Source organism: Orbicella franksi, chromosome 14 (assembly GCF_964199315.1).
Source record: "Orbicella franksi chromosome 14, jaOrbFran1.1, whole genome shotgun sequence".
Lineage (NCBI taxonomy): Eukaryota > Metazoa > Cnidaria > Anthozoa > Scleractinia > Merulinidae > Orbicella > Orbicella franksi.
Genome location: NC_138158.1, coordinates 3254221 through 3282081, shown reverse-complemented (window position 1 = coordinate 3282081; position 27861 = coordinate 3254221). Strand labels below are relative to the sequence as shown.

Genomic DNA, 27861 nt, shown 5'->3' with positions numbered 1-27861 from the left:
TTTTATTTAGCTATTGAGACAGAGGACTACAGACATTTGGAATGTACTGGCACGGTACACAGGAGATCAGATGAAAGGTATCGTGTAACAGAGCAGGCCATACCTTTATTGCTCCAGGTCGTACTAAATTCCCGACGACTGTCAAATCGTCGCTTCCTAAGTAGGGTTGTTCTTTCAGGTTTTTCCGTCAAGTGTAGGCCGACACAGTTAAAAAGAAAAACAAATAGAGAAAAGGTCGCTTACAGCAGACATTTTTCTCTCCCCCGGTTAGGTGCTTGTGCTCAGATTTTCCGAGAAAGACTGATGTAAAGAGGTCAGTTTCGCGGAATTGTCAAAACTGCAGCGGAAAGAGTTTCCTATTCTCTACAACTGTGCCGAGTTTAACTGAAACAGAGTGTCAAAACACGTTAACACGCTGAACTCATAAGAAAGAGACCGCCCTGTGTAATCTGATCTCGTCCACGAAGAGAGTTTGCTTTGTTTTGGAGCCTGACTGAGGTACGAGAGCTTAATTTGCTCCGGTTTTAATTATGTGCTTCTCGATGACATTGTCTTCCTATATTTCCAAATGTAGGACGTAGCGCTAGGAGATTTATGGAAGTACAGCACAGAGTGCAATTTACAGTGTAAATGAGATAACTTTAAATTTCCTGACTAGTAGCGAAAAAGCGAAAAACGCCCCGACTTGCGCCTCATATTGCGTGACCAAATCGAAGTTAGATTAGACAACGTAACATGGCGACATATCTGGCATTCAAATTATAATCTTCAAAAAGAGACGAGAGATCGTTAATTTTTTTTGTGTGTAGCTTATGACCGATTGAGTATCCATATTACAGTTCTATTGTATCAGATTTACAGACCCGAACGAGAGCTGAGAGGCCAGTTCGTAAATCTTATACTCGATTATACGTAAATTCATAACTTTACATCATTGGAGCTTTTTATGTTCCGCGGGATACGAATTCGTTTATCACGGGTTTGTTCCTCTTGCTTTTCTACCCCCGTATTTTAATCCTGTGCGCACACAAAACTACCAGCTAATATATCGTAAAACTTGAAGCAATTGTTGGCTATGAATGATTAATGAAGTCAATTCGATAACAAAAGAAGCTCATAGACCCTTTTCATAAATGGCTGCCAATTATAAATTCTTTAGTAAGTATTAAAATTAGCCTGACTAACCTCGCTTTTGAGTACGTTGATAATTCAAAAGAATTTTTACTCCCAAACGAGTTTAGTGAGGTTAATTTAGATGCATACAAAATAATTTTAAATTGGACGCCATTTATGAAAAGGGTCTCATCAAACCGGCGAAGGACCCCTGGGCTACAAACAACTTTTATATTTCTAAGCAAACTCAGACCTGCAGCAAGCTTGCCTCGTGTCGTCGCTGGTTGTCTCAACAATTAATCCAAAGGAAACATTCTACGTATGACCTCCGTCATCAACATCGTGTCAGCGTACAACGTTTTGAAACTTATTATATGAAAAACTTTGTATCATTCAGTGGATCCATTGTTTGGAGTCTTTTAGAACCATCCGTTGTCATCGCCAGAGATTATGCTAAAAGGGCAAAAAAGTCTCCCACCATCAGAAACTTGAACTTCAGAGAAGAGTCACCGCAAATGGGTCCCCAAATTGACAGTTATTTCGTCTTTTATCAATTTTATTCACATATATATATATATTGCATTTTTCAGTTTTTTTTTTATCCCATTAACATTTTTTACACGGCCCCATAAGCTACAAAACCCACCGTGTTTAAATAGAAGATGTTGTTTTGTTTGTTTTGAACGCCGCTTAACGCTATCCTGAGATTTATAGATCCTGATTTCCGTCTACATCACTGTCAATTGGGAAGAGGGGGGAGGAGTGGGGTAAGAAATATACGTCGCCAGACAAAAGGTTAAGTGAACAACAGCTTTGTACGCGCGTTAAACGTGCATCTTGAGCCTTTCTCTGTAAATGACTATATCCTGCGTATTTTGGAGACGCAGGTGAAACACGACTTCTGAGTTTCTCGTTCTTCTATTTCAAACTGAACGTGGTCACTACATACTTAGCGTGAGCAAGCTTTTCAGTAGACCTGTAGTCGCACATAAGCTGATAACTGAACAAATCTAGATAATTACAAAATTCGAAGTTACTAAATCGAAATTCATGCTACCCCCGGGGAGGGGGGGAGGGTGCGAAGAAATTCCCACGTGAAAAGGTCGGGGATGCTGATCGTCTCGCTTAGGGGTGTAAATCACGGATTTTGGTCCCACTTCGAGTGTTCAGAAAGAAAAGCCACTGTTTTTAACGGTTGAGGTATCTTTTAGGATAGCACTTGAAGAAATAATAGTACACGCTGTCTGTTTTGATTTCTTTCGGGGTCAAATAAAACTTGAACCACGCTCAGGTTGGTCTTCTTTAGGGATTCAATTCAAATTTCCCCGAAGAGCATCCCCACCCGTCCCCCCACGGGGTGGTTTTTTCCAGGGGTCGCCTTTGGTTTCACCGTCGTCAGCTCGTTAACATTTGCGTCTTTGCTTTCACTAGACCAGCCGTTCGTTCGTTTAATTTGGGATTAAATTAAGTCATGTTTGGGCGTAACCGTTTCAAGGTCAAATGGAAATCTCTTTATATCTGCAAATACCCCGTGCGTTTTGGGAGAATTTAACCTATACTTATAAACACTGCTTTCAGTCCAAACTTAAGGTTAGATCAACACAAAACCAGAAAAGATAGCGCCACCATTTCCTAGACTTACTTCCAACAGCGTAATAACCACACAACTGATCGTGAAGGTCAACTCCTCCCATGCTGTTGTTGTAACTCTAAGAAAGGTGGGCTTAACCACGTGGTGAATCGTGAAAGTGTCCAGTAAGTCAGTGCGCCCGGTTTTTCTGAACTGTCTATTTTCAGTAGCTGCCATGTCGCGTGATTCAGAACAAGGCACAGACCCAAAGAGCCAAAGAACCCAAGGTAACCCACGAAGAAGAAGACGAAACCAAGGTGAACTGAGCTGGTATGACAGGGCTGTTAATACAGATTGCCAAGAAGAGGTAATGCAGATCCCAAAGGACAAGATAGGACTTATTATAGGAACAAGGGGACGAAGAAAGGAAGAAATAATGAAAGAAAGTGGAGTTAAAGAGTTGATCATCAGAGAAGACCAAGTCCATTTAAGAGGAACAGAAGAACAGTGCTCCAACGCAAAAAAGATTATAGACAGGATTTTAAAGGTACAGTTGGAGCCCGCTAATTCGAACTCGGTTACTTCCAAATTCCTCGTTATTTCGAACACAAAACCATATTACCCTTGAAATTGCCCTTCGGTTATTTAATTACTATCGACTACTTTGAATTGTTAAGAACTGGATCATTGGATAATGCAATTCAAGATAGAGTTTTCATTGGCTTAGCCATCATGGGTTATGAGCAATTAAACCATGCTCTACAAATATGGTAAGCGTACGCGTAATTTTTGCGGACGTTTGTTTTCATTTAATTTTGATTTTCTATAGTTTGGGGGCGTTTTTAACAAAACAATCATTCCACTCGCGCTTTTTATATATTAGATCATTATAGCCAACTCGTTGCATTGGGCATATCGATCATCTCATATCCAACGCGCGCTCGTGGAATAATTGTTAACTATTTTCGTTTCCCTTGAAAGTTCGAAATAGCAGGGTTTAACCGTACTTTCCAAATGTCCTTGCTTTTGTAATAAATTTCGTTAATTTTTACATCCCATACAGCCATTCCTTTTGTACCTCCAATCCCACCCCCGCCCCTTTCTCTCCTTTCACACCCTCCCTTCTTCTTCCTTCCTCCATCCCTAGTCCTCCCTCCCACCTTTCTACCTCTCTCCCTTCCTCTCCCTGATTCCGTCTTTCCTAACTTTCATTTACATGTTCCTGGTTTTCTGTTGTTGTTGATATTTGTTCAGGGAGAAAACAGCCCTCATCTAGGCTCTTGGAAAAAGCTCGACTTTATATCCAAGAATTACATGGGTGTAGTCATTGGAAGAAACCACGAGCAACTGAACGACATAGAACAAAATACAGGGGCAAAATTGAAAGCCGGCTCTAAAAGCAATCAGGATGACGTGCTCTATATCAAGGGACCTATTGAAAGTCAAAAGAGAGCTATTCGAAAAATAAAAGAAATCGTGGTAAGTCCTGCCATCGTTACTGTTTTGAAAAAAAGTGACATGTAAAATTCGCCACTTCAAAAAAACATTCTTGACCTCACCCGAGCTAGAATCGAATAGAACGTCACTCACGTGTCCAGCAGGAATGTAAACTTATTGGAACAAAAGAAAGTGTTTACCGAAGAAAAGAGTTCAACTCTGACGGGATTGGTTTGGACATCAACATGTTCCACGATACCAATATGGCTGCCGTGACGTCACGTGAAAACGCTCTATATGCGAAGTAATAGGAACGTTTCAACGACCGGTCGCTGGTCCGTACTACTTTTACGCATTGGGTCCTGTCACACACTTGTCACAGTTTAATTGATGATAGCTAAATGTCTTTTCTTCCTTAAGTGCAATTTGATGAGACACTCAAGTAAACGCATACATTGGCTGGTTCAGGTGGATACGACCCAATTAGACCTGAACCTCGAATTAAAGCTGTCCAGGGTACAACTTCCAGATGCCGGCAACTCTGGCGAAACTATCTATGAAGTGAAACCACTGGAGCAACCTTCGCGAGATATGGAGGTAATTTGAGTCAAAAAACGTAGATGAAATGGTCAGGAAATCTGCATTCGAGTACCATCTCCTGCTCGTGGCTCTTCAGTCCGCCCTTATCTTGTGTTAGGTTTCTGTAGCATGAAGAGACTAGCAATATTTGAGGTTATTTATATCGCATCTCCTTGGATGGGATGAAGGATGCTAGTCTATTCATCGATACCTATATACACACCTGGGAGCAGAGAGACACTGTGAGAGTAAAGTGTCTTGCTCAAGAACACAACACAATGTCCCCGCGGCCAGGGCTCGAATTAAGGGTAGGGAGCCAGAGCCTTCAATAAGTCGTTTTGACACTCTCACACGCATGCTAATGATTTTTTTTTTTCTTGAACAGGATTCTCCCCTTGGCTTCACTGGCATAGAAAAATTGAAAGATAAACTCCTCACGGTGCTAGATAAAATTCACGAAGAAAAGGAAGAGGAGAGGGTCATTGTAGACATATGGTGTCACTTCGGCCACGTCTACGTAACTAAGGTCGATGAAGGTGAGTGAACGACTCGTTCTTTTCTTTCAATTGTAGCCGTTGTAGACATCACTTTGTCGTACGTATTGAGACGGAATTATAACTCGAGAGATCATCTGTATAGTGAAACGAAAAGAACAGCGATTGCATCCCTCTGCAATGCTGTCCTCAACACTACCGAAAAAAAATAGTTTGCCTTTTATGCTGGCTATGGCCATGAACCACGTGTTCATTTGAATGTCCATGCGGCTGCTTCTCCTCCAGGCTTCCCTCTTAGTCGTACTCGGCGCTCGTGGAGTTGTGGAAGGCTCGACGAGGTAGTCCAGGTAGAACAGTTCAGTTTTTTATTGCTTTTCAGACGAACAAGACGAGGAATATTTTACTCTTGCGGAAGTTAAAAAAAACCTTGAGGACGGAAAGCTTGGTTGGAAGTCAAAATTCAAAGGGGGATTAGAAAAAATAGAAGTTGAACACATTGAAGAGAGTCTGGAATCCCGTGCAGCTAAAGAAGAACTAAGATACGACTTTACCTTCTACACTCCTACTTGTCGATATGTTCGTGTCAAGGTAAGTTTTTTTAATTTCATCTTATTTGTTAACTGAGGAGAAATAATTCGTCAGAATGTATTGGGGTAAATTGGGCTATTATATTACAACGTTTGTACCCAGCTGTTGAGGCCCAGCCGGGGGCCGGGCTTGCACTGCTTGCAAGGTTCTTTTAGTAAATTTGACCAAATGGAACAAAAGGTAAACACCACAAACAATCCCCCAACCCTGAGAACAAAAGAGGTGCAGATTAACAATAACGGATTATAATAGAGGTTTTAAAGAGGTGCAGGTCAACTGGAGACCCAAGTTAAAACATAGGGGAAAGGAATCCTTCGGGTGTATTGGACAACCTTTCAGAAGCAGGAGGGAGGGAGGGAGGGGGACTACATTAATGCTGCCAACGTGTTTGTTACTGGATACTGATATAAAGCACTTGGACAGCAAATGTGAACACAGCCTATATGGACCCAGATCGGCACCCAGAAATCGACTTTCTACAATAATCTAAATATTGTGTGAACAAGTTGGGTGACAAAGCAGCTTAGTGTTTGGTAAAGAGCAAACATATGGAGCTCCCGCTTTACTCATGTAGGAAAGGACCCTGGAATCTGAGGTTATTACCACGGTAACAACGTTATTTTGTGTTTTTGAATACCGTTCTGTGTGCTACTTTGTGGTTCATCAGATACATAATGTACTAGTTATGCAACACGCTCTCGTGTTATACTGTGGAATATCCCACGAGTCACTATACCAAGTATTTTCTTGGTATACGCACAAGCCTTTAGGCAAGTGTGTATACCAAGAAAATACTTGGTATAGTGACTCGTGGTATATTTCATGGTATAGCACGAGAGAGCGTTACATAACTATCTCATACCATGCCATAGAAAATACAGTGGCCAACTCAATCAATGCGGCATATGCATGGCGCGCGATGAGGTTGGGTGTAATACCATCGAATATAAAACGGCTTTCCTGTACTCTGATTGGCTGTATTTTCTATGGCATGGTTTAAATGTACAGTATGCAGTACCACCCAAGGAGTAACACGCGCTCAGGCCTTCTTATTGTTCGTGGCGATGCAAAATAAGAACTGCTGATCGCAGGTTACCTTAGCGCACTTAGTTCTCCTCTCTTTTAACAGGTATGGCTTACCGAGAAAGATGGTGGCGAACAGGAAGGGGACGGAGCAACTTCAATGGCGTTCTCTCGCAGTGCACCCTTCAGTGTTATGAATGTCACGAGTCACGCGTTGCCGGATGAGCAGGGTGATTCATCACACACGCCATGTTTTTACCTGTGCTCTCAAACACAGCAGAGACTGAAGGCGGACATTTAATGCCCTCCAAGGAGTGTGATTACCGACTGTTCGTAAAAACATGTAAGAAATTAACACATTACGTTATTTGCTTTGTAATTAGTTTATGCCGTTTCGTTTCTGTGTTACGGAATGCGCTATCACCGACTAAACTTAAATCACAAACATCATTCCACTTCCAGTAGCAACACTTGAGTACATCATGTTCAACAGTTCCTGTAATAAAATTTCCAGACACAATATCCTGGTTCAACACTGTAACGTTTACGACTACGACTGAAAAAGTAAACACTACACTTTCAATCATGGAGGCGGCTCTATTGAAGTCGTGACTTCTTGGTAAATGAGACAGACGACTCATATATGAGGCCAAACATTTAAAGCACGTTTCCACTTTTACTGACTTGTTCCCGATCGTCCGCTATATTTCTTTTTTAATATTAACGCCTTCTCTTCGTGCCGTGCTAGTCTGACTCGTCCCGCATCTCTCTAGCGTTTCTCTCGTAAATGGACTAATAAAAGGCGACTGGAGACGAGTCGGAGTTAAAGGGACAGTATCATGAGTTGCGCATGTCCGAGCTTTCTATCCAGAGTCAATCTCGTTCCCAGAGTCTTCGTTCCCCTTGACCAGCGGTCGGAGAACGAAGAGCTCTGAGAGCAACCATTTCAGGCGCGCATGGCCGGCGCGAATAGATGCAGACCGCGCAGTGAAACCGGATGGGCAGAATTCGGTTATTTCAAAATGGTTGCTCCCAGAGCTCGTTTTCCGACCGCTAGTCAAGGGGAACGAAGACTCTGGGAACAAGATTGATCCAGAGTTTTAAAACGTCCGACGACGATTTTAATCTTATGTGCGAAATTCAAAATGGCGTCGACAAGTGGAGACTAGGCAGTGAATGTACCTCGGCCAGTTGAGCTACTTAGTGCATGTTGACCACTAAATTATAATTTTCTGAAGAATCTACATTCACTTAGCTTTCTACTGACGTATTGAACGTAGATTCTGTGCAGATATGCTGTAGAAAACAAGTCTCTATAACATAGCACTGGTGAATTTATGAACTGGTCTTGATCACGCTGCGACCCGACAGGCCGAAAACACGGCAAGAGTTATTATTAAATAAAACTCCAACAGACCTCAAAATAACTAAGTTTTGACAAATCTGCTTTTCCTTAGCTGCAAAATAACACATTACGTTAAAAATCCCCCCTAAAAACAAATATTTTAGCCGATATGAAAAAGCAATTTTAGACATGCGCAGCTCATGATACTGTCCCTTCAACTCTTGTTCTTTATTCAGACTCAGAGATTGGCCTCGTTCCCAGGACGCCTCAAGCCGAAGAAGAAGATAAAATTTTAGAAAGTTATCTCATGGGAATGAAGATCGAGGAAGGTCAGTTAATGCTGCCACCAGTTTCCGAGCGACCAGACGGGTTTGACCTGTTTTATCAGCGACGAAGTCGAAGAAAGATTTATGAGTATGAAATGGTTGACGAAAAGTTTACCTTGCTTATTTCCAAATATCAAGAGAAAACCGTGGATGCCGCCGAAACTGAAGCGAGTGATTTTGACGAAATAGATACAGAGGTATTGTTTTAATTTCCAAAATTTACAGTGGAACTTGCATCTTCTTATAAATGTGAAAGACGTTTCCTCATTTTGCGAAACTTGTTTGCGAGATTTCTAAGAACTCCAGGTAGTCTGCGTATGTCAGCTTGATTCCAACAAAACCTGAACACAAGAGGCTCACCGCTCGCTCACTCAGTCAGTCCGGTCACTTGGCTAGAGTAAGTTGGTCAATTGGGCTGTCAGTGAGTCAGCCAGTCGGTCCATCCGTCCGTCAGTCAGTCAGATAGGGAGTCAGCCAGCGAGCCAGCTAACCAGTCAGTCAGTCAGTCAGTCAATTAGTCCGTCAGCGAGTCAGCCAGTCAGTCAGTCAGTCAGTCAGCCAGCCAGCCAGCCAGTTAGTCAGTCAGTCAGTCAGTTAATCAGTCAGTGATGCAGTCCGTCAAATAGATGTTCATCTTTTTCTTTTGTTTTCCTTTCCAGACGGATATTCTTCTTCACTGTAAAGAATGGGACCGAATGCTTGAGGAAGAAAACTGGGAACCAGAGCAGATTGTAGCCAAGTTACCTACTTTCTTACAGTTCTTGCGAGCAGTTCAGAGTAGTGTGGCACCATAAATTGCTGCCTGTGGCAGGGTAGTGTGAGTGGAGACTGAACTTTTTGAAATAAACATTTCCAAACACCGAGAAGAGAGTTAAAAATAGGACGCAGAGCTGAATATTTTTGATGAACTTCGAGATGTTTGCAAACGTGGTCAAACTCTCGAGTATTTCATATATCAATTCAATCGAAACTAAAACTATGGAGAAAACGGAGAAAGAAAATCGTAAAACTTTATACTGATTAAGATCAGATACCCAAACACCGTCACGGTCATGATGTCCTTTCTTTAAACTTGATGAATTATTAGTGAGTTTGAGAAGCGCTATTTTCAACATTCGTCCAAGTCTTAGCTTCCAAGGAACGTTTCAGAGAATCCGAAAGCTGTTGAAGTTCTGCAATGCCACTGTCTTGACCGAAATTTCTGGAAATTCCGTGATCAAAATCGAATGGAAAGGGAGCTTTCATTGGGAAATTTTCGAAAATTATGGTATTCACTATCATCTCTTTAGGAAATTCGGAAACATCATCCAAACATTTTAGCCGGAAATTATGGTCGAATGGAAAGCACCCTGTTTCTAGCACGATCTCAAGTAGTTCAAATATATACAGCAATAACAACAAATTTGACAATCATTCTTTGATTTTTTGGTCAAGATGGCAAGGACAGCATTTCTTTTTCCAACATCCAACATAGGACGTTATACAATGGGACCGTGGGACCCCCGCTGAAAATGTGCTCGCCTTGATCTCATTTGCCCCGGTATCCATTGCTTCACTAACAGTTTTTATGAGTTGTGTTTGCCATTGTCCTTATTGTCCTCGTCTATCTTCAACGGTCTTCCTCCGAGCTTTTGTTTATTGTCCCTTCTCAAAAAATGATTGTCGCAAAATTGTATTTAAATAAAACCTGCATTCTTATTGTGGTTCAACTCCCTAAATGTTGATATTTAACTCATGTCATTAAAAAGAGAATTCCTTTGGAAATTGATTAGAAATTGATCGTGTTTGCCCCATTTAAAACTCCAACCAACTAAACAGCCAATAATTGTAAAAAGACATAAAAAATAAACAAAGTAATGGCAGAAATTATACACAGAACTTACACAAGCTTCTACTTGTGCTTCATAAGCACAAAATACACTCTTGTCACGATTTTCAAATACAGTAATTTTACTATTCTTGCTCGTCTGTTGGTTTTCCCTTGACGCCCACCTCGAGCCCAGTCTCTTCAAAAGGACCTTTACCCGCGGCCATAGTTTCTTGCGTGGGTAAAGCTTCTTCTTTACAACTTTTCCTTTGGACATCAGAGCTGTCGCGTTCCTGAAGTGGTTTCCCTTCAGAAACTGAAGGCTGACCCTTGACTCCTATCTCCAGCCCAGTCTCCTCAAAAGGACCTTTACCCGCGGGCATAGTTTCTTGAGTGGGCTTAGCTTCCTCTTCACAACTTTTGTTTTGGACGTCAGAGCTGTCGCGTTCCTGAAGAGGTTTCCCTTCAGAAACTGAAGGTTGACCCTTGACTCCTACCTCGAGCCCAGTCTCCTCAAAAGGACCTTTACCCGCGGGCATAGTTTCTTGAGTGGGCAAAGGTTCCTCTTTACAAGTTTCGGTTTGGACGTCAGAACTGGTGCTTTCCTGAAGTGGCGTCCCTTCAGAAAGCTCTTCACGAGCTTCCTCGTCTTCCTTGACTTGTGTTGTATCCTCTGCCTCTGTTCGCTGTGCTTTGCCAGGCCCATGTGTTTCCTGTAGAGGCTGCTCCCCTCTGCCATCTCTCTGGTCTTCAATCTCGACCTTTGAATCCTCATTAGTTGGGTCTTTTGATTCCTGTCTGTCCTTAGCAAGTTCTTTTAAGTCGCCTTCTTGAAAAACGTGCCTTACACTTCTTTCTGGGTTTTCTTTCAGCTCGTCCTTTTTCGCTTTCGCTTCTTCGCTTTCCTGTACTGGCGCTTCCTTCATAAATTCATCTTCCATGACAAGTGTGCCAGACATACTGCTCTTTGGATTTTCAGATTCTTGCACAGGCTTTTCTTTCATGTGTTCCAACTTGCTGACATCAACAGACGTTTTCTCTGCTTCTGGGGTCTCTTGGGTGGGTTGCCTTGCCTCCTTGTCATCTGCTATAAATTCTTCGTCCGTAGCAGTCTTCTCAGTAAAGCTGTTTTGGGGGTTTTCTGTTTCTTGAACTGGTATTTCTTTCGCCTTTTCAATCTTGCTCGAATCAAGAGTCGATTTCTCCGCTTCTGGGGTCACCTGGGTGGGCATTCTTGCTTCTTTGGTAGATTCCGCATCAGCTCCATGACCTTCCCTTCCCGTCACCTGCACAGGCACAAAGCCTGGCCTTGTGTCAGCACTACCACCACCTCCCTCCATGCTTCGAGGCGGACATCCTTCTTGTGGTGTTGGCGACTTTGGATCGTGAGCAGGAATCTTTCCAGACGGCGGGATTGGCATTTCCAAATGCCGAGGGGGTCTCGTCCCTGATGCTGGATTTCCTAGAAAAGAAGAAACATGCTGAGGAAATACTGCAGTAACAGGAGCGGTGTGCTGGACTCCACATCAACAGCATCAAGCCTGGATGGGTATCGGATCTTAGTGTTGTATAATTACCTGGGAAACTTTCCGAAAATGCGCGGAAATTACCTGCGATGGACTAGCATCTCATCAGCAGGGGGATTAAAAGAAAAGTCTTCTTCAGGGCAATGGCCCATTAAGCCGAAGTTTATCCCAGTTTCTGTAGCATGAAGGGACTAGGGGTATTTCTACTCTCTCCTGGACAGGGTGCTAGTCCATCGCAGGGTTACCCCCAGCAGTGAATTCGCCAGTATCTATTTATACAAATTGATGGAGAGAGGTACTTTGAGAGTAAAGTGACTTGCCCAAGAACATATCGCAATGATCCTGAACAGGACTCGAACCAAATCGCTCGAGTCCAGCGCAGTAGCCGTGAGGCCACCGCGCCTCCGCTGCAGGGGAAGGAGCCGTCCATAATATCAGACATGTTCCTAGCTGGCTATTTCTTGTATCAACTAACCTGGAGAAGTAGTGATTGTATTCACTGAGCCTTCGCCTCCCACGATAACTGTATGAGCATGTATCGTCGTGTTCGCTTGGAGAGGGAAAATATTAACAAAGAGTACTCAATTCACAATATCCTTCGAGGGTTCAACTTCGTCTCACTTTTGTTTTGCGTAAACCATATAGCTACAGCTAGGGGTGGTATCATTACTAACTAAATCTTCAAAGTTTCCTAGTTTTATCAGGTGCATTACTTATGTGTTGTCAAGGTCTACGTATAACAAGAACGACCAAGCTGATTAAATCACGGACTATGTACTTACACGTGGGTTTCTCCCTAGTACTGACGCTTCCTTCCAATTGACTTTCAGAGGGCAATGCTGATTTCTATTTGATGACACAAAAAATCTATTGGTTAGAAGTTTAACATTCACTTTCATCCATCATGTATTTGGCAGCGAAGTACATTTGGTGTAAAAAAAATGTCTTATTTCGAAAGCAAACTCAGAAGCAGCACCATATCTTACAGCACAGACAAGGGACAAGTGACCACAAACTCACGCAAAAAACAAAAACAAAAACAAAAACAAACGCGACATAAAAAACGTGGAGACGCGAGAACGTGTGCACAGCACGAATAAGAAACGCACGTGGCAAGACGCATTAGTATGCACGAGTTTGCTTGTTGTTTTCCCAGCCAAGAATTTAAATACTACCCAAGCTGCTGAATCATTTCATCGCGAGCGTATGAAGAATTACATTCGGAGCCGGGAAGATTATTGAAACAATCACAGCATACTTCAAACAATAAGAACTACTAGAACTTAAACAAACGCCGCAAAGCATCCAGGATAAAAGTGGTTCCGCGATTTAAGAAATCGGAGCTTTAAAATTAAGCCTGTGCATACTTACGGGATTATCAACGAAAGGAAACCTTGATCCACGACGTTTCCTCTTCCACATAAAATCAGTAAGAACCTAAACAAAATGAGAAACAATCCACTGATGAATGAACGTTTCCTTAATACTACTTATATATGTATGGAACATTCAAACTAACACTCGAATCTCCACTAATGGTGAGCTCACCAAAACGGCCAGGATCGTTTGATTCTACCGTCTCCCAATCTATATCTTTACTCTTAGTGAAATCTTCCCATTACAGCCACCTTTCAACAACAGGCAGTTATCTGGTCTTTGCCCCATTGAAGAGAGGCTCGGAGGAGGAGGAGGAGGAGGAGGCTCGAAGGAAGAAGAGGAGGAGGAGGAGGAGGAGGAGAAGGACATTTAAATACAATGCTTCACACCATGTCCATGACAGTTTGCAACCTTGTTTGAAAAATGAGAATGAAAACCCTGATCCATATATCCCCCATACCTTCCACCCTTTCCTGGAAGCCTTTGCCAAGTGCGCGTGATTTCCAAATAGATACAGACCACACCGTGCCCGAGATATTGCCACACAGAGTCGATTCATTGATGACAAGTAGCCAATCTTTCCCTCCTTGTTGCTTCGGACCAAAGAAATGAGGATTATATCATTTTCTTGCCCCTGTAAAGAAACAGTGTTAACCAGTCAAAGGGACCCACTGGTAATCTCGTGGAATACATACATTAGCATTACCAGGCAGGTGCCATATACTTGTTCTATAGCGAGGAAGAGGGAAAGAAAATTTTTAACACACTATAAATTAAAAAAAGTTTTACTATATAGGTTTTTATTGTAAGTTATCTTTCTCACAAGTGAACATATGAAAGATCATATCTTTCTTAGTTACGTAGTTCGTTGGGTAATGTAATTAATGTATTCTTGTTAATATAGTTATGTATTCTTTGTGTAGTTTTTCACGCGACACCTAGGAAGACCATTTGTCATATAAAACTTAGTGGGATACCGAGTGGTAGCAAATTGTTAAAACGATATCCCAAACGTGAAGATATCATTCGATAACACTGAAGAAAAATTTCGTATCCTCGCGCGGCCACGTGGTATCCTCTATTTATATGATAGGATATAGTGTTTAAATAAAGATTGATGATGATGACGATGATGATGATGATGAAAAAGACTTATTTATCACACACATATCTGCGACGACAGTGACATCGATAAAGAGGGAATTTGCAATCTTTCAATTTGTCCGTTTCAGTTCATGCTACCGAAAACGTAGCAAAATGTTTCTGTTCACACAAGCGTTTCGTTTCATTTTAACATCTCCACCAATTCGTTTTCGTTTGAAAACCCATTAATGGACAATTTTTGAGGCCTTTTTGCTCCTAGCCCACCCTAAAAAGATCGGAAACGACGTTAGTGTTTTCAAGCGTCCGTTGTCACACCGCGTCTACAAAGACAGACTAAAAACATTGCATTTTTAAGTCAATACTTTTGAAAGTCTTCGTCTTTATTTTAATCGAAAGTTGTCGTTTGTTTGAGTGCGGAAGAACGAAACCCTGTAGAGTTACAAGAATCCTTGTTCGTTTAAAACGTTTAATCTGAAAATAAGTTTGATTTGCATGAAAATGAACGTGCAGGGGAAGCAATGCTTTCCCATGAAGATTCGTTTTCAACTCGGAAATAGCCTGTAGAGCGTTTTCACGCGGGGCATATTGGTATTCCCGAACAACAGGAAAGTTTTGCATTTTCTACATTGAAATGAAGATAATTTTCATTGTTTAGTCGCCGTAGTCGTCATGTCAAAGTGCGCTATTCCCAGAAACTAATTTTGTGATGTTCTGTGCAAGGTAACAAAAGGCGTAAACACGCTAAAACGACCTTTCGTTTATGGTCAGACTTCAAACACGACAAATCATACATGGATTAATGCCATAACATTTTCTTTACCACCTTTGAAAGTCAAACTATTTTCTATGGAAATGAAAAGGTTCACATACCTGAAAACTGTCGATTGTGGTGACGACTATATCTGCGAGAGCTGAAACATTTGAATTTTCAAATTGCTTCCTTATTTCCAGGACCTAGTTAGTTAACAGATACGGATTACCATAATGATTCGATTTCGCGCCCTAATTCCAGTAAGCGACCCCTTTGTAATAAGCTCTCCCACCCCTTCCCTTTTAGGCACCCTATTTCAATAACTTCCTTAATTGGGAAAGTGACATTAGACTTAGCTCGTCTCAGTAAGAGGTATCTGAGTTGAAGCAAGATTATTTGACTAAAGTACAACAGGGAACAACTCTGTGTGTTTCTTTTTTTTATTTTTCCCAAATTTAAATAGCGATTCATAGCGAGTATTCGCAGCTTAGCATGATACACATTCTACAACATCAGGTGTATGAACTTGCCTGTCCACGATAAGAGCAGAGAACTGTAATCTTTGATGGCGGAACCCCACCCTTTACACAGAATGTTGTTGCAACTTCCGTGATCTCTCTGGCCTCTCGAGTGTTTCGCTTGGACGTTTCGCTTGATTCACTTTCCCAAGTTGTGTGAGTCCAGAAGTACATGCTGGATTCAACACAAGCTGGAAAAACATTACCTTCGACCAGCTGGAACATAAAGACACATAAAAACATGCAGTTGCAATGCGAATGTCAGTCTGACAGATCAAAACCCTTTGTCATCCTCATTCCCAGAAACCGCGATGGAATACGAGACAAACACTCTGCGCATGCTCAGAGATCGCGATTCTTGCTGCTAACCAAAAGGACCGCGGTCTCTGAGAGAATTAACCCTTTATTTGACCTTGACAAGTGACACTGTTATTCAAATTAGTGAGATCACCAATTTTCAGAATACTGACTTTAATGTAAACTATTATCGTTGTAGTTGAAACGTCTTAAAAACCTAAGAGGAGTTGTTTAAAAAATTGGCCAATTTTCAGCTTTCAAACTGTCATAAAATCTCGAACTTAAATATCAAAGTTCTAAAAATAAGCAGTGTCACAAGTTTCGTCACGCTGTTATACTCTTTCTAGAGCCATTTTGGTAAACGACCATTCCCTACATTTGACAAGTTCAAGGTAATAGGCTTTGCTAAGGACTTAATAGTACAAAGGTTTTGCTAAATCTAAGTAAGAGTTATTATAAGAAACCCAAAAACAAATTCCCCTGTCATGTTAACTAGAGACACTAAAGAAGAAACTGCAATAACTAGACAGGAATCATTGGCGGAAACATTGAGGGTAGGAACCTTTCCACAGAATCCCTGGGCGTGGGAACATTTTCATAGAGTCCCTGGATGTGGAAACTTTTTCATAGAACCCTTGCGCAGGTGGGGGAAACAACTGACTAGTGCATAATCAGTGTCGTAGGTAGTAACAGGCTAACCGAGGCACTTGCTTTTTTTTTTTTTTTCATTTTTGCTGTTTAGTCATCATAAACACCCCAAATACCTAAGAAGAGACTTTAACCATGGACATTACCTTAGGATTTGTCTTAAGATCGCTGTAAATCTTGAGCTCTCGAAGCAAGTCAACAATCTCATCTCTCATTCGACACTGGAACCCAAGTTGTTTGTGAGGGACCTTGCAGTTGACAAGTCTCTCGAACATAGACAGGTCGAGATGATGGTGTTTCCTGAGTCTGTGGAAGTGCACTACAGGTTTCAGCTGTTTGTGATCGCCAATCATGATAAGGTGCTGTACAGAGGGTGGTATAACGGCCACAAGCTGTCCTTCAAGGATTTCAGCAGCTTCTTCCACAATCATAACAGCAGGTTTTATGTCGGCTGCAAAGAAATTACGTTTTTACGTGAAGAGAGACACGAGCAAGTAAAACTTCTCATGATCTCTATTTAGGACATTTTCTGAATGAATATATGTTACGCAGAAATAATCTCCATGAAACTTAGGCGTACCAATTACACGTACACAAGTACGCCACCAACAAACACCTTAGATAGTTGTGCCAGCATCAGAGCTCCCTTAATTTGCCTGTGAACAGTTTCCTTAGTGGGGGGTTGGTTGAAAAGAACAAATACCCCTCACATCCCACCCTCTCTCGTAGATTGCTGATCTTTCTACCGAATCTGTTCCTGAACAAAGAGCTTGTCAAAGCCTACTAGCACTCGTTCAAACTCCTCCACAAGGAATTCTTCCATTTGCTTGTGTTAAGCGTTCATAGGACTATATCACAGAGGAACTAATCGCAGTCTTAACGATAATGGTCAAATACTATGAAATTCCGGTAGGCCCTGAGATTGGGATATTATGGGTTATTATCGGAAGGAATTATTATAGAGTAAGAGTATTAGAGTCTGGTCCTATACCCACATAGGCTTATGGTCAAAATCTAAAAAATCTAATCTCTAAGAGTATTAGAGTATTTCTACACCCCCTGGAAGGGATGCTAGTCTGTCGCAAGGTTATCCCCAAGTATTTGATTCATTCGTACCCAATTACACCCCTGGGCGGAAAGAGGCACTGTAAGAGTTCAGTATCTTGCCTAAGGACACAACAGGCTAGAGTTCTAACTCAGAGCGCCTGATCCAGAGACAAACAGACAATATAGTCACCACAAAAGACACAAGAAATACTCGTATTCTAAGTTACCTAGTATGTTTGCTCTTATTGTGGCACCAGTCACAGTCATACCGATAACATCGCATCTTTTCATGACTTCAATGTCGTGATGATTTCTCAGCTCCTTAAACTGATGATGTATCTGTTGGTGAATGAAACAAAGTGTCATTATCCAGATATGTACAAACGCTGTACTGCGTTTCTCCGACTCTTACTGGATAAGTCAAGAGAAACCTTGCTCCTTGGCAACCGTCACGCAACGCTGTGTCACGCAACTCTTTTTGGGAGAGAGGTGTTCAATACGGCTGCAAAGGACACCAAAAAGGAAGCAATTTCTAAGACAAATTTCTCGCAAATTTTCAAAGTGACAAACATAAGGCATGTTCCCATACCTCCGTGTACTCGCTGCTGACATCTAGGAAGTCACGACTGGCCTTCTTATAGTTCCTGCTTTGGAAAACGTAAACAAGCTGGACTTTTTCATTTTCATCAAGCTCCCACACTTTAACAGCGTCCAAAAGATTTTTATGAGGCTTCACCTCTATAAAGAAAGATTGCATTCTACATTTTATACCAGTGATGGCGCTCACACAGAGGTCTAGAATGTCATACAATACGATACAATACAAATTATACTGACAAACCCTGAAGGACGCTTTTCAGCCCCGATTGTCACAAAGGCTGAGGTCTAATGTTACCTATCTTAAAGATAAATCATTGCCTAGTTAATGTGCGGCTTTCTCCCAGGCCTTCACGGTCATTAGGCCACCTCTGAGTTGGCTTCTGCCTCTGTGTCAAAACGAGTCTTCGAGTGAAGCCATTCATTTGAAAATGTGCTCCGCCTACAGGCTCATTTACATGCAAATCAAACTCATTTTCATATGAAAGGTTTTTCACGAAGACTCGTTTTAAAACAGAGGCACAAGGCAACTCGGAAATGGCCCATTGATTTCGGTGACATATCCAGGACGAAGGGCCTCGGACCACGTGACCCGAAAACGACTGACCGAGGAAAAATATCGAGGCCTAGGAACTGGGTAAGATAAATCAGTAAATCACTAACCAGAGTGCTCTTCAGGCTGACCAGAATGTAGTAAATTTTTACTTCGAGTCTTTTGGAAAATCAGTATTTTGGAAAATCATCTGCGCGAGTCAAATTACAAATAACAAGTACAAATGTAAAGGGATACTACTACAAACTAAAATGTCTGTCAAAGACTAATTCATTATCCAACGATTTAATCACTTTTGTGGTGTTTCGTGCTGTCCTATAGTCAAAGCGAGTAACAAGACTATAGAAAACCTGCTAACAACTGTACTCCTTAATTCCACGCATTATTTGTATTCTACTACACGTAGTTGGTGAAGATGGAATTTTAGACCAGCAGTACAACGTTTCTCTCTGATCAAAATCTATTCTTGTCCCAAGAGCCCGCTTTCCTTATGGTCAGCACCAACGACGAGAACTCTGGCCAGTACCGATTACTTTAGAATGTGCAGTGCGCTCATATTCGATTATCAACCAATCAGCATTTAGCTAAAGTCCTTGAATCACGGACTTTCAAAATTGGTATTGGTACTACTGCTGGCCAGAAAAAAGCAGTCTCTGGGTACGATTGATCAACATATAAAACATAATTATAGGATTTGTAGGATTGTTATGACAAAGCAGCATAAACACTTTACTTGTTTCATCGAGGCAAATCAGCCTGCGGGACGAAATCTCCGCACCACTGACAGCGTTTTTCAAGTCAGTGACTTCTTCTTTCACGAATCCTTCTTCCTCTTCATCTTTGTCAACAGCAAGGAGTCGTTCTTTTTCCTCCACAGAAGGGTCCCTGAAGTCGTTGGGATTTTCCTGGTCTTGCTCGTCTTTGCTTTTTTGTTTAGCAATACCAACAGACCTAAAATTAACGCATTCAACGAGTCTCTGAGTTCTACTGTTTTTATTCTTATTGTTATTTTTTATTTTTTTGATGCTTTTAATATAAAAAATAAATTAAGACATATCACCATTCCTCATTTATTTAGCTTTAAAAAAATCTACACTTATGGTAGCTTTTTCTCATAACTTTCCACGCAGAAACGGTAGTTACTGCCTCAAAAAAAAAAAAAAAAATAGTAATAATAATAATAATAATAATAATAATAATAACTTGGCGTATCCATTCAATCAACGAACAAAGTAGTGTGAAACATAACGCAAAGAATACATTTAACCATATCAACTAGGAATACATCAATTAACCATTAACTAATGAACTACTTAACTGTCTAAGAAAGATAACATACAATAAAAACCTTTATAGTGTATTAAAAATAATCTTCTTCATTCAGTGAGGTTCTACAATCATTTAAACTACGCAGGTGTCTGATTTCCGAGGGAATCTTGTTCCACAGAACAGATCCTCTGTGGTGTAGGCTCCTCTTGCATACTCAGTTCCCCGTCTGGACACATTCGTTACCTTCAAACCTGTGTCTCATTAAACATAATCTGCTATGGCACAAGCCAAACGCCGGCGCCCGGCGGTTGATTATGTTCATTTTTCCTCAAATAAAGCCACAAACCCAACCAAATATTGAAATAATTTACACGCTAACGGCAAAGATGAAATTCTCGATTAGCAAGTACAAAAACTACATGGCAAAAGACTAGGTTGTGTCTGAAGTCATTCCCAGGAAAAACAATGTATAGTGTTAAATCTCACTTATCATTTTCTATAACTAGTTCGACATACCTGGTTTTCTGCTCTGGGACATCCTTTTCACCAGCAAAACGATTAAAGACCTCTTGCGAAGGAAGCCATTCTCCCAGTGCCTTTTCCACAAGTTCTGAATTTTTAAACAATAGAAATATTAACACTGATCTACCTACTACATAAGCAAAATACGACCACGGATTCACCTGTAGTGTTTTGCGTGAGGTCTTATAGAGTTGATCTTAAAGTTAAATGCATTTCATCAATTTTTATATAAAATAAATGTATGGAATCACATTAATTTCATAAAAAAAAGTCTTCCTACGAGTCGTCAAGGCTAACTAATTACAAAATTTTCGTAAGAACTATTACATTACGTAGATTGCATGTTTAAATTGTCCTGTTATCACAATCATAATTTCAAACAAGAAGTTAGAACCTAGTTCCTTCGCAGCCGATGTTGTGCAACAATCCCAGTCCCCACGCAGCTACTTCAAACCGACATACATTCCTTCCACATTGGTTACCATTTGCCATGGCCATTTGCCATTTGGACCACCGCCTAGTTATTGCACACGCTGAATCAGTCACAGAGTATAGCAGCTTGCTCTCTTGATGTTTTCTTTCCCGGGAAAACCCTGAGCTGCCATTTGATTGGTAGATATTTTTGGTGCGAAAATCTTATAGGAAAGAAAGTGGGACTCATTGAAGAAAGAGATGTTTGTCGGTTTGAAGTAGCTGAGTGGGGGCGAGGGCCTTTGAGTGACATCGGCCCTAGAGGCTGCGAAGGAAACTATTAAAAACCCAGAGGTTATGACCTTCTGTCAAACCTGTCCCCCATGAAAAGAAGAAAGCCAATTCCCAATTCCCTCTTTGAGACTTGCCTGCAGGGAATCATGGTACAGTGTAACCCCGCCTGACGGTCACCTCGTTAATACGGTCACCTGGTTATCACAGCCGCTTCTTTTGTCCCGGCGAAACATCCATACATTTTCTTATAAAAGAATCCCTTTAATGTGGCCAGCCCATAGCCTGCGAACGCAGACGTATTTCCGGCTATCACTTGGTACCGCGGAACAAAGTAACAGCCGGAAATATGTCTGGGTTCGCAGGCCAGCCACCCCGGTAATACGGCCAACAGCCACATTCTGAAACCCCAATCTGTATGATCCTACATAGTTCTACCCCGTTCATACGGCCACTCAAACCAGTCATGTTCATCTTTCCATTGCTCATATTGTATGTAGTGGCTAAAGTTTCGATTTTTGAAAATGATATCTGTATTCCGGATGCTTATTGAAAAAACAGTTGTTTAGAAGTGCAACTGTGATATATCTGTTAGTTTCTGTTAAGACGTTACCAAATTTGGACCAGTCATGAAATTTGACCCAACCCCATTAATACGGCCACCCCTTGGTACGGCCAAACATTATGGGCCCATTGGTGACTGTATTGACAGGGTTACACTGTAGTTGTATTCATCATCTTAGACTGGAAATTTGTTTTGATGACTACAACTACCATGATTCCCTGCAGACACATCTCATAGAGGGAATGAGAAATTTAAATAAACTAGTTTTAATGAATGTGCACCTCTGAGACGGGACTTGCTACTGTAATTATGATCTTTCTCTTTAAGCAAAGTCTCCACTTCTGCTCTGTCAACTGTCGTCTTCTCATTATCCACCAGAAGGCTTCTAGTCTGCTCATCTGAAGCTTCCTTGTCGACAAAATTGAATCAAAAGTTAGACATTCAACCCGAGACGAACAAGGACTTTACATTGTTGTTTCTAAAGTGAGTAGTTTAAGAGAAGATCAAGGTAAGAGAGTAACGTCCACAGAAGAACTGCGTGCCATGTCTAAAAAGAACTTAAAAGGGATTACCAATATCAACAACAACCACAACAAAAAAATGTTCTGAAATGCTTGAATAACTACTTAACTCTACACCCGTGTTATCTATTTATCAATCGGGCAGTATCCAGTTGGAATCGCACTTTATTTGTCCGCAAGCACAAGCAATTGAAATGGCGACACAATTTGGAAACATCTCAGTGTGAAGTGGATACTTAGATATAACATGTATGTATCTTTTTTGCTAAAAAAAAATGAATTTCACATCAGGTGCGTGCTTTGAAGGAGTATGCGTAGGTCAGTGGGAGGTTCAAACAAAGAATTTTAAACACGATATATGTTGAGATGGATATATGCAATTCTTCATACTTCCAAGAACATATCTGCATTGAAAATGCTGGAAAATCTAAGCTTCTCGAACGCTCTCCTGACTTCAGATTGCATGCCCCAAAGTCTTCCAAGCAGCTTTCTCTTTTGCCTGAATTGTTCAGGCCTGGAACGTCCCACCTTTAAAAAGAAAAAAACACAATTATTAACAGTTAGAGTACATATATAAATACACAATTAATCAAGTTTGCAAGGGTGCCTTGGCAGGCGTTCCTTTATAGGTTCATTCAGAGGTGCCACCATGGACAGGAAAAGTTCACCCAAGTAAAGCAGTAGTGGTACTGCAAACACCGTCTGTTTACAAGTGTTCTAAAGTGGATTGTGAGGTATGTTTGCAGGACATTTTGTAAATGCAGAATGTGTTTTATGTTTATATTTATGATTTATCAGCCAACAGACCTCTCTCAACGAACATTGCTTCAACCTTTCATCAGCATCTTCAGCTACAGTGCCAACACGAACAATCTTCACATTAGGAGATGAGACTTTCTTTATACAATCCAATAAGAAATTGTTTAAGGCAAAATTCTTATAAGTCACAACCTGTAAATAATCAATTGGCACACCAAAACAAAAGTGAGAGGAAACCATTCACAAATAATATTGAACATATATACCTACAGTGATGTTTAGTGTTCTCTCTACTAACTTTGGTACACATCTAATCACCAAAGCGACAACACGTTAAACTCTTGAGAGTATAATATCCCTTCAGTGATTCGACTCTATATTCACCACTTATACCATACCATAAAAAATATAGCCAATCAAAAGACAGGAAAGCCATTGTATACTCGAAGATATTACACCCAAACTTCCTATCTTGGACTGCATTGATCATGCTAGCCACTTTATTTTCTATGACATGAAAGGCTAAAGGTCTGTGTGTACACTGAGAAATTAATACAAGTGAGAAGGGGTCCACAGGAAAAGAGATTTACGGCTGTTCATCGATGTTAAAGCAATCCGGTCACATGGCATGGCATTAATTATGCTGGGACGCAAGTTACACAATGGGTCTTCCAAGACAAAGGAACTTGTACCAGTCCAGCCCGACTTTCCTTTGTTTTAAAAATCCCACTGTGTAACTTGCATCCTGGCATAATTAATTCCGTACCATGTGACTGGATCGTGCAAAGGGCCTATTTGGTTGTTCTGAGCATCTAAAAAGCACATTTCTTGTACACTCAACAAGTCCATATCTTACCAGAATGGGTCCATGATTCTGTGGTACATTCATGGACAAAAGAAGGTGAACTAAAGCCACACCCACAAACGATTTTCCAGTTCCTGGAGGGCCCTGAACAAAATAAAACCACCAAACATAGCAAACCACTGTAAAAATCCATAAAGTACATTGTTAAATACCATACAAGCCTCTGAATCAGTTCACTGACTTTGTTTCGACTGTACCTCACTGGCAGTCTTCCCATGGAATTTACAAGATCAACTGATGAGAGACAGGCCAAGGAACACCTGGCAACAGGATCTTAGAAGTGACATGAAGACGATTGTGTATACCTGGATGCAACTGGAGAGGCAGGCTCAGGACAGGGGAGGTGGAGAGACATCATTGGTGGCCTCAGTGTGCCACCAAGAAGAGCAATGGGCACTTAGGAAAAATACCTCAAAAGGAACTTAGTCTGTTCACTGGACAATATACAGCTTAAAACCACAATCTTTTAGAGAGGAAGCTACATCAGCCTTAGCTGGTTTTCATTCGGGTCCTCAGATATCCTGGTCGAGTTGGAATTTGGAGATGTTGGTTTTTGCGGAGGGAGGAAAAGCAGAGAACCTAGAAAAAAGCTCTCAGAGTAAAGCGAGAACCAACAACAAACTCAACCCACATATGGCACTGGGTTGGAATCGAACCTGGTCCACATTGGTGGGAGCCAAGAGCTCTCATCACCACTGTGCCAACCTTGCTCCACTATGCTTAACATTGTATTGCACAATACTGAATGTAAACTTTCAAATAATACTTTTGGGATTTTACCTGAATCAACACAAGCTTGTTCTTTAATGCCAGCTCCACTGCAGCAAGCTGTGTCTCATCAAGCCTGGATTTACAACTGCTGTTTAGCCGTATTCTTTCGAAGTCCTTCAGGAGTGAGTAGTTAGAAGACTCTCCTTTGTAACAAAGCAGCGAGTCTCTGTCAAAAATGATACCCCAATCAGGAGGGCTCTTGATTTCATTGATGTATTCTGCTGGCTCCATGTAATCTGGGTTTGGATCAACCAAGAATTCCTTGAATGGAACATGATCTGAAAACAACACAAAACAAAGTGTAAAAAAAGTCTGCATACAAGCCAAGTCAGGTCCATCAGGCAGAGCTTATCCCGGTTTCCGTAGCATGAAGCAACTAAGAGTATTTCTACTCCCCCTGGATGGGATGCTGGTCCATCGCAGGGTTACCCCCAGCATTAAGTTCACCGGTATACCCATTTATACACCTGGGTGGAGAGAGGCACTGTGAGAGTAAAGTGTCTTGCCCAAGAACAAAACACAATGTCCCGGGCCAGGCTTCGAACCTGGACCACTCGATCTGGAGACATGCGCACTAACCATGAGGTTACTTTGCTAGCAGAGAAATACATGTAATTCTGCTCTCTTTTGGTGGAGTTCATGAACAATTTTCTTTTCGACAGTTTATAGTATGGTGGAGTTGTATATTTAAAACTTTACTGTCAGTAATTTTAAAGGTGTTCCTATGACTTACACTGATATAGAACTACACATACATGTATAAGAACCTCCCTGCGATCAAATGATCTTCCTTTGTTAGTAGTACCTTGAACAAAGTTTAAGACCTTTGGTGATCATGCATTTGCCCATGCTGGGCCAGTGGAACAAGCTTCCAAATCATATCCAGATGGCACCAAACTTAAACTCTCTTAAAAGACGGCTTAAGACATTACTTTTTTTTATTTTAAAAAGCGTATGACATTTAATGATAATTTAAAAATCTGATGTTAAATATCTGATGAAAATTTAAAGAGGAACAATGTTGGTTTATTCAAAATGGAACTTTTCATTTCTCCAATAAACAAGAACTAATCTAATTATAAAATACATGTAGTCACATTGAGTCACTGAATAGTGCATTCTTATTCACATCAATCCAATACACAATGTAATCGATAATACAACGGAAAAGCGTTTCAACACGAAGTATTGAAGGTAGAGATTGTTACTCGGTCGAAATTTATATCCTTCATTGGTGACTGAGTCATCTCAAAGACTGATGAAATTTAATGGCGGTTTCAGTAAGTACCACAGAGACGGAGGCAATAATTGCAAAGTTTCTTCTCCCACAAATTTACTAGTTTTACATGTAACTAATGCAGGAAAGTTTGGGCTGAATATGAACTTTTTGTTCCCCTCATAGAAGAGGAAATAAGCAAGCTGGTAAGGAGAAGCAATATGTTTCCATTCTTTATTTGAATCCTGGCAAACACACAATAGTTATAAAACAGCAGAGTGGTGATTCCAGAAGATATCCAGTCACAGTGTAGCATTCTTTCCACTAAAAAAGAAATCCCTGACGCTACCTGAAATTTATTATAGTTGTTATCCCTGGTCAAAACCAGAGTGTCGTATCACTCAAAAAAAACGTGCAGATCTGAACTCGAGAATGCTAGAACAAAAGAGTCTTACATGTTGTGTTCTAGCTACCACAAGAAAAACCACTCTAAGTTTGTGTGTGACCCTGTATGAAAAGTACCTCTCACCTACCATATAGTTGACACTGATGCTAACTAATCTGCACAGGTGTTTTGAGCAAATTGCTTTCAATCTTAAGATAATAGCACCACAAGAATAGCACAAGATTTGTGATAAAAAATATAGTTTTGCCATGTTTTCTAATAAGCAACGGAAGTATAATTAACAATTATTCACCGAAGTGGAGGTAAATATCCACCACTTTCACCAACACTGAGGTGAATAATTGTTTTAGTATACACCACACAAGCTGAATAACTACCGCACTGAAGAGTAACTTAATTTGTTTGAGAGCAACTTTATTTGAAACGGGAAGCCATTTTGTTTTTCTTTGGGTGCTTGCAGGTGAATAGTACTTGGCTAACCACCTCCAAGCTAGCCAATCAGCATGCGCAAAAAGTATCATTCACTTGTGGTATATACTGACACATTTTGCATAATGTACTCAGGTACCTACCCAACCGTGCCCCCCTTTCCATAAGGCTCAATGATTAATTATACAAACATTAAAGTTTACACCTTATGGCGTTAGTGCCTTAACGAACAGCAGCCCTCTAAACCATCCCAATAATGCACTTTGCACTAAAAACTGTTGAAGTAATGATCTGTATCCATTCATAAATTTAATATACAAGGGATAATTGAACCTTTGTGCTGTAAAACTTCCATGGCTGGAGCAAAGGCACGGTAGAAGGTTTGGCTCTCTGCCATGAATGCTCTTTCATCTAGTAGAGATCACACAGCATAATTTTACAAAATTTATGTGACAATTTTGTACTGAAGATACATGCCTTTTTCTGTCTGGAGTAAGAATTAAGTCTTAAGAATTAAGTTTTATCCTTGTAATGTAAGATTTACATGGTAAATAGTGTAAGTGGTAGATTAAAACGTTGTATTGTATTGTATTGTGTTGTGTTGTGTTGTGTTGTGTTGTGTTGTATCGTATTGTATCGTATCGTATCGTAAGTAGAATAAGGATTAAGTGTCATATTGTAAGTAGAGTAAGTACAACGTAAGCAACTATGTGTTTTGCAATAAAATAATAAAATAAATAAAAAAAAGAATTAAGTGTTACTGGAAGCCTAAGTAGCTTACTAGACTGGCACGTAATGATTCCAACTTCCACAGCATGCTGGCAGAATCTTAGAATGTTACTACTGCGCCCTTCCCCAGGGGGAAGCATGGTGGCCAGCGAGCTAAGGTTTAATGGCTGGACTCTGGATGAAGTGCTTTCGGCTGGTACCCTAGTTATTACAGAAGTATTTGTTTCTTACAGACAACAGATCGAGCATGATACACTTCAGATAGCTACATGTACATTGCTAAAGAATAGGTGACTATACTTACTTCTGTGTGTAATCTCCTGCATCTTTGCAATAAACTCTGCTTCAGATAGCTTGTTTGCTTTGTCACAAAGACTGATCCTTACAATCCTGAAGTTCAAACATTA

At 40.8% G+C, this 27861-nt stretch overlaps 1 protein-coding gene and 1 pseudogene across 3 annotated transcripts in view; one reads left to right on the top strand and one right to left on the bottom strand.

Annotated features, from left to right (window-relative positions):
* Positions 1–10030, top strand: LOC145468033 (uncharacterized; annotated as a pseudogene). Its single transcript, XR_014042142.1, has 9 exons — positions 1–77; positions 2911–3230; positions 3938–4162; positions 4541–4717; positions 5085–5235; positions 5573–5781; positions 6911–7147; positions 8386–8672; positions 9135–10030. The product of XR_014042142.1 is annotated as an uncharacterized LOC145468033 (transcript).
* Positions 10031–10119: 89 nt separating this feature from the next.
* The window catches only part of LOC145467885 (uncharacterized), a 31931-nt gene continuing 14189 nt past the window's right edge, over positions 10120–27861 (bottom strand). For both annotated transcript variants that reach the window (XM_081451500.1, XM_081451499.1), the window contains exons 8-26: positions 27759–27844; positions 27059–27136; positions 24684–24952; positions 23895–23987; positions 23087–23230; positions 22670–22807; positions 22040–22166; positions 20486–20579; positions 19434–19651; positions 18140–18288; positions 17778–17889; positions 16650–16954; positions 15571–15774; positions 15160–15243; positions 13646–13819; positions 13180–13245; positions 12591–12654; positions 12284–12358; positions 10120–11744 (exon numbers count right to left, since the gene is read on the bottom strand). In XM_081451500.1, the coding sequence (XP_081307626.1) occupies positions 10429–11744; positions 12284–12358; positions 12591–12654; positions 13180–13245; positions 13646–13819; positions 15160–15243; positions 15571–15774; positions 16650–16954; positions 17778–17889; positions 18140–18288; positions 19434–19651; positions 20486–20579; positions 22040–22166; positions 22670–22807; positions 23087–23230; positions 23895–23987; positions 24684–24952; positions 27059–27136; positions 27759–27844 (3796 nt within the window). In that variant the 3' untranslated portion in view covers positions 10120–10428. The remainder of the gene's footprint in view (positions 11745–12283; positions 12359–12590; positions 12655–13179; positions 13246–13645; positions 13820–15159; positions 15244–15570; positions 15775–16649; positions 16955–17777; positions 17890–18139; positions 18289–19433; positions 19652–20485; positions 20580–22039; positions 22167–22669; positions 22808–23086; positions 23231–23894; positions 23988–24683; positions 24953–27058; positions 27137–27758; positions 27845–27861) is intronic.